The sequence below is a fragment of the Lathyrus oleraceus genome, chromosome 4 (genome assembly GCF_024323335.1).
Source record: "Lathyrus oleraceus cultivar Zhongwan6 chromosome 4, CAAS_Psat_ZW6_1.0, whole genome shotgun sequence".
Taxonomy (NCBI): Eukaryota; Viridiplantae; Streptophyta; class Magnoliopsida; order Fabales; family Fabaceae; genus Lathyrus; species Lathyrus oleraceus.
Window position 1 is genome coordinate 480083625 of NC_066582.1, and position 7572 is coordinate 480091196.

A 7572-nucleotide genomic window follows, 5' to 3' on the forward strand; every position below is an offset into this window, starting at 1 on the left:
GTCCTAGGGGCACAAGATAAAAAACTCATTTATAGAAAATTTGTATCGGAAAAAATAATTAAAAATTTAATTTTATATTTTTATTAAAATCAATTGATAATTTCCAATTAAAAATTACTTTTTTTAATTTTTAACCTGTGCCCCTAGGATATAAGTTAGCGTTACCGTTAAAGATAGACATCCCAATCAAAAGAATGATACAAGTGAGATATATTATTATTTTATTTCCCACGAGACATAGATACGGTCTGAGAGTGTTTGGCACGTGTTGTAAATGAGTGGCTCAAAAGAGAGATCAAAACAAAACTTCATTATCCAAAACACATGTTCTAACCCTATAAATAGTGACCACTTCCATAGTAACAAACCATCAACATTTCTCTCATTCACCAAACTAAACACAAAACATCATAACTCATTTGTTTAAGAACTAGTAGCAAAGATGTTTTCAGGTGTAGCAGGTATCATCAACAGAGGCCAAAAGCTGAAGGGAACGGTGGTTTTGATGCAAAAGAATGTGCTGGATATTAATGCTCTCACTGCAATTAAGAGTCCTACTGGTATAGTGACTGGTGCATTTGGTGCTATCGGTGGTGCCATTGGGACAGTTGTTGATACTGCTACTTCATTCATAGGACGTTCTGTGGCTCTTAAGTTGATTAGTGCTACAAGTGCTGATGGTAACATAATAACTTCTCTCATGTTAAATGATAAATCTATAATGCCTTTAAGTTATAACGAGTATAATGAGCTAAAATAATTGTTTCATTTTCATAGACAACACAGTTTAACTTAACTAGTACAGTATATCATAATGGAAGCCTATAAAAGATTGTAACTAAAAAAACTATCTTAAAAGTTACACAAAATAAGATACACTTCTCATCTCATAATGGATGTTATATTTGTCTAAATAATTTATTTAAAAAAAAACCTTTTTTTTTTTACTTTTCATGTATTATTAATTATTTTTTACTTATTTATTATTTAATTAACAGTTTTATGTACATAACTCTCGAATAATTACATTTGTTATAATAATGGTAAACACTCTAGTATTTTATTTAGAATAATTTGGTAAAATAAGTATTTCATTTATGATGTTTATTTATGAGTAAAATTAACAAATAATATATATAATTTGGGACGGAAAAAGTAATTTATATTTGCTTAATAAAATAAAATATGTTTTATTTATTTAAATATTATATAAAATCACGATCTTTTAAATTTAATGTCTATAATATGTATAATTTTTTTAATCAATTTTAGTATTTATCTTATAAAATTACAGACTGTTTTTGCCTTTTGGGCCTTGCCAAGGTCTGAAACCACTCAGATATTTGTAAAAGGGATAACCTTTTTCACACTCAAATATGTATAAAAGATAAAAATTAATAAAGATAAATTTATTGAGACAATTTAATATAAACTAACAATATATTATATTTTGGAGTATATTTTAAAAAGAAATTATTTGATTTTATTTTCTATTTTTAGAAATGAAATACATTGTTGTCAAATTCTGATAACAGGTTGAAATAAGAGTTACACACTCATCGTGAGTCTCTAAATTTTTTTTATACTCATAAAGGAATTCACTTTGCAGTTCCAAATTCATGAGTTCTAACTGAGTCACCCACCAGCAACTATGTTCTAAGATTAGCCTCAGTTTCTTATTTTTCAAATCTGAAAATAAATTATTTATCTAAGTTTTTGGGTAATAATTTCTGATTTTTATCATTAAAAATTCATATATTAACCACTTTGATAAAAGAAATTGATTTTACTAATCAATTAACAATTATTACTAAAACAACCCAGAATACTTGAGTAAAAAAAATTGCTACTTAAAAAATTAGATTTTCAATAGCTATAACAAAACCATCCTGAATTGATTTGGTAGTCAAGATCTGAGATTTAGAAGTGTGTTACTCTTTAGATCTTAGGTTCAAATTATGTTTTGAGTCGACTCATACATACATTTTACTAGAGAATCATAATTTCTGAAACTGAAAATGTACTTTCTGAAATTTGTGTAGGAAGTGGAAAAGGAAAAGTGGGAAAGCAAACATTTTTGGAGGGTCTTCTTACTTCCATACTAACATTGGGAGCAGGGCAATCTGCCTACACTATCCATTTTGAATGGAATAGTGATATGGGAATTCCAGGAGCATTTTATATTGAGAATTTCATGCAACATGAATTCTTTCTTGTAAGTTTGACCCTTGAAGATATTCCCAACCATGGAAGCATCCACTTTGTTTGCAACTCATGGATTTACAATGATAAGAAATATAAAAGTGACCGCATCTTTTTTGCTAACAAGGTAAGAAACATATTCATATTCATTTGACTCTTTAAATATTAATTTTATTTATTGTTAAAATAATTATTTCTAAAAACTTGACAACATTGAATCAAATAAATATAAATGTAGACATATCTTCCAAATGAAACACCGGCTCCATTGGTCTATTATAGACAAGAAGAGTTGAAGACTTTAAGAGGAGATGGAACCGGAGAGCGCAAGGAGTGGGATAGAATCTATGATTATGATGTCTACAATGATTTGGGAGCTCCTGACCAAAAAGCTACGTTGGCTCGTCCAGTTCTTGGAGGATCCAGCATCTTGCCTTACCCTCGGAGAGGCAGAACAGGCAGAAAACCAGCTAAGAAAGGTTAACCTTATGTTCTATCGAAACACTTATGTCTTTGGTTGTCCCAAATAGTTTCTAAATATGAATTTAGAGATGTTGTTAGTGTTGCCAACATATATTTTGCTATGATATATGTGTACAGATCCTAATAGTGAGAGTCGAAGCAACTTTGTTTACCTTCCAAGAGATGAATCATTTGGTCATTTGAAGTCGTCAGACTTTCTTGCTTACATACTCAAATCAGCATCTCAAAATCTCATACCTCAATTAAGATCCGTAGTTACATTACAACTCAAGCAACCCGAGTTTAACACCTTTGAAGATGTGCGCTCGCTTTACGAAGGTGGAATTAAGGTACCTACCAATTTTCTTAGCGACATAAGCCCAATACCATTGTTCAAAGAAATTTTTCGATCGGATGGCGCAGCGGCCCTTAAGTTTTCAAAACCTAAAGTGGTTCAAGGTATACATTAGTCACAAATTCCTAGTCTTGTCATTATATATATATATATATATATATATATATATATATATATATATATATATATATATATATATATATATATATATATATATATATATATATATATATATATAAACATGAACACAATAATAGAAAGTTCACAGATCTTTTGAAATTTTTAATTTGAGCAGTTGATCATTCTGCGTGGATGACTGATGAGGAATTCGCAAGGGAAATGATTGCTGGTGTGAATCCACACATCATCAAAAAACTTGTGGTAAACTTAATAGTTTAACATTGTTGAACAAGTACAAAAATCAAAATAAGACTATTTTGTCTTCTTTATATGCTACATTTTAATGGGCAAGCTTGTTGCTTGCTATATTTATTGCAGGAGTTCCCAGCAAGGAGCAAGCTAGATACACAACTATATGGTGATAATACCAGCACTGTGACCAAAGGACATTTAGAGCCAAACATGGGTGGGGTCACTGTAGAACAGGTAATAACACAATTTAACATTACTATGGAGAGTTGAGGCTATTACTTTTTTTCTAAAGAATTGATTCAAATGATCACTGACTAAATTATATTTTGTTCAATAGGCTATCCAAAACCATAGGCTGTACATCCTTGATCACCATGACACAGTATTTCCATATTTGAGGAAAATAAACGCAACTGACACAAAGGCCTACGCTACTAGGACCTTCCTTTTCTTGCAAAATGATGGAACTTTAAAGCCACTGGCTATTGAGCTAAGTAAGCCACGTCCTCAAGATGATAGCTATGGCCCTATTAGTGAAGTTTACTTGCCTGCAAGTGAAGGTGTTGAAGGTTCTATTTGGCTACTTGCTAAAGCTTATGTAGTTGTAAATGACTCTTGCTATCATCAACTTGTTAGCCATTGGTATGAATTTAGTTTATGAGATTTATACCTATTAATATAGTTTATCTACCTGTAAGTTATTTAATAATATATACATGTATGACAGGTTGAACACTCATGCTGTTGTTGAGCCGTTCATCATAGCAACAAACAGACACCTTAGTGTGGTTCACCCTGTGCACAAACTTTTGCTTCCACACTACCGTGACACAATGAACATAAATTCACTTGCGAGAAATGTCCTGGTCAATGCTGAGGGTATTATAGAATCAACATTCTTGTGGGGAGGATATTCTTTGGAATTGTCTGCTGTTGTATATAGGGATTGGGTTTTCACTGATCAAGGACTACCTAATGACCTACTAAAAAGGTAATGTTACAAAACATTTGATCCTAGGTATTTCATCGGTTAAACAGATACTGATCTAAACAAGTATATTTTTTATGTTAATATTATCAACATTGCTCGTTATGCAGGGGAGTGGCTGTTGTGGATCCCGCTTCACCACACGGCATCCGCCTTTTGATAGAGGACTATCCTTATGCTTCTGATGGACTAGAGATATGGGCTGCTATCAAGTCGTGGGTTGAAGAATATGTGAATTTCTACTACAAATCAGATGAAGCTATTGCACAAGATGCCGAGCTCCAAGCATTCTGGAAAGAACTTGTAGAGGTGGGTCATGGTGACTTGAAGAGTGCTACATGGTGGTTTAAAATGCAAACTCGTGCAGAGTTGATTGAAGCCTGCACCATCCTCATATGGATAGCTTCAGCACTTCATGCTGCTGTTAATTTTGGACAATACCCATATGGAGGATACATCCTTAACCGACCAACTAAGAGCCGGAGATTCATGCCCGAGAAAGGATCCCCCGAGTATGATGAGCTTGCTAAGGACTACCAGAAGGGGTATTTACGGACAATCACACCAAAGAACGATACCCTTACAGACCTAACCATAATAGAGGTATTGTCAAGGCATGCTTCTGATGAGCAATACCTCGGACAGAGAATTGAAGGTGATCTCTGGACTTCTGATTCACAACCAATAGAGGCCTACAAGAAGTTCGGAAAGAAGTTGGCTGAAATCGAGCAAAAGCTCGTTCAAAGGAACAATGACGAGTCATTGAGAAACCGTTACGGACCAGTGAAGATGCCATACACTCTGCTGTATCCTTCTAGTGAAGAAGGATTGACTTTCAGAGGCATTCCCAACAGTGTCTCTATCTAAAATCTACTATGATTGTTGTGTTGTTGCTATGAATAATCGGCTAGAAGGAATCTTATTCCCTCAACCCCTATGGTCATGTTATTATGTATGTTCCTTTGATTGTTGTAACATATATCATCAATAAAAGCTATTATTATGTGTGTACCTTATAGTGTGATAGATTTTACTATATCAACTTTACATTTTCAGAAATTGAATCATAAACATTGAGGCTTCTTGAACAAAGCTAGCAATACAAATATGAAATATGGCATCACAAAAAAACTGATAACATTGAAAAAGTAATAGACAATAATGATTTTATCTCCAGCACCAATTGTTTTCCAATATATATACAGTTTAAGAATCAAACATCAAATCATAAAGCAAAAATAATTCATTTTTAGACGAAATTGCTATAAATAATTTGCTGAGGAAAAAACCTGAAAAGTTGAGATTTTGGCGCAAAATCTTTGAAGAAGAATGCTCCGATTTACAGTTGGTGGCAGCATTCATCTTGATTCCAATTTAAGTTTCTGAATACCAAATCCAAACCCTAACTACATCTCTCCCAATTTGGTTTTTGCCATGCACTATTTAATCTTTACGTAACTGAATTTTCGGTTGTGAGTTTTATGATTAAACCAAATGCACTTGCGAAATGGAATTATAACTTATTGTTTATATTTTAAAAATTATAATAATGTAATTAATGTGAATATTTTAATGTAAAGAAAATTACTAAATTACTCTTTGTTTATAGATATGTATCTTTTGATTTTTTTATTTTTAAAAATAAATTATTAATAATATACTAATAAAATATATATTTAAAAATATAATAAACGTATCTAATTTTTTTAGAGGGCCTTATATATATAATTAAAATAAATTAATAAATAAGTTTACAGTAAGTTGAAAATAATACGATGATGCAAATCCTACTTAAAAGTAATTCATGTACATTTACATTAAGTGAATTTATGTAGCCTAGTTGAATTAATATAGTTAGTGTAAATTGCATAATTTAAGTTACCATTATTTACTCGATTTATTAAGACATTTACTTATTTTTTTCATCATCTTTTTACTTCACTAATATTCACTAATAGTGTAATAGTGTCATATTTATAAAGATTTTAAATTAGGACGTTATCAGGTCTCATAAAAATATGACATTCGCGAAGCTACTGCACGTTCGTGTAATAACTAATAGAGTCGCCATCAAATTTTATTTATTTTTAAAAAGTAGAAAAAGAATATATTGATAAATCCTTTAAAGAACGACAATGATATGGTCGTCGCAATCAAATCTGATTTGAAAGTCGATTATGTAAGGGGAATATATTAACACTCTCACATCTGTTCTGTTGTTGTTATACTCAACGAAAACATTTAGTTAGTTTGTGCTTACGTGTTAGTTTAGAAAATGTTTGGCTTCCTCGAGTTATTAAAAATTCAAAGAGAAAAAGAAAATGGGTCATAATTTTTTTTTATTAATGTGTCTGACAAGATTGTGGGTCTTGCTCTTACGTATCTCTAGGTGTAATGGAGAATTCAAAGCTACGTAGTTCTGGGTAAAAAAGATATTTGTTTTTTGATCGATTTTAGAGAAAGTTATTTTGTCACAATCAACAGAAAAATATTATTTACCCAAAATAGTTTAGAGGAGTGGACATTTGCATCACACCTAATGGATTCCTAAATATCAACATTCGTAGGAAAATGGTGTTTAGCCCACTCTCACATATGAGGACGAAGTGTTGTTTTGCATCCTCTCGAGACGAAATATCTTTCGTTTGAAAAAAGGGTTGTCGATCGCACGGGGCGAGAAAAGAAGTTTGATGTGTTGAGATTATTTTTGGGTGATGACGAGAGCTCGGATGATCGAGATATCCATATCGTATCTTAACCTCGAGAGCTCGTGATATACACCATGTTCCTTTTTCATCTTATTTGAGAAAATATTTAATATTTTTAGATATTTTTGGTTGGAAGACGAGCGCTCGGATGGTTGACATATCCATCTCGTATCCTAACCCTCAAAAGTTCACGATATACACCACATTCCTTTTTCATCCAATTTTATTAAGAAAAGTTTTACATCGATCGCGTTGAGAGTTTTTTATGGGTTGACGAAAGCTCGGATGGTCGAGATATCCATCTCGTATCCTAACCTCAGGAGCTAGTGATATACATCATGTTTCTTTTTCATCCTTATTTGTGAAAAGATGTTATATAATGATTAAATATATTTTTTTGGGAAAATGCACTCGATGTTGATCGAAGTTTGTTTTGCATTGTGGAATGAAATGGTTTGAAATAAAATGTGAAATGTTTGGAAGTT

At 31.9% G+C, this 7572-nt stretch overlaps 1 protein-coding gene across 1 annotated transcript; it reads left to right on the plus strand.

Annotated features, from left to right (window-relative positions):
- The first annotated feature begins 298 nt into the window (after positions 1-298).
- LOC127076333 (linoleate 9S-lipoxygenase) lies at positions 299-5390 on the plus strand. Its single transcript, XM_051017954.1, has 9 exons — positions 299-680; positions 2043-2329; positions 2441-2681; positions 2803-3123; positions 3315-3400; positions 3518-3625; positions 3729-4033; positions 4119-4382; positions 4490-5390. Exons 1-9 carry the CDS (start codon positions 443-445, stop codon positions 5244-5246), a joined length of 2607 nt encoding a protein of 868 aa, XP_050873911.1. The 5' UTR covers positions 299-442; the 3' UTR covers positions 5247-5390.
- Positions 5391-7572: the final 2182 nt, after the last annotated feature.

What these genes read in the sequence shown, in the direction of transcription:
- LOC127076333 (XM_051017954.1), top strand. Translation starts at nt 443, where the DNA reads ATGTTTTCAGGTGTAGCAGGTATCATCAACAGAGGCCAAAAGCTGAAG. An exon ending in GCATCTTTTTTGCTAACAAG is followed by an intron (nt 2,330 to 2,440) that starts GTAAGAAACATA and finishes ATATAAATGTAG; the next exon opens with ACATATCTTCCAAATGAAAC. An exon ending in CAGAAAACCAGCTAAGAAAG is followed by an intron (nt 2,682 to 2,802) that starts GTTAACCTTATG and finishes ATATGTGTACAG; the next exon opens with ATCCTAATAGTGAGAGTCGA.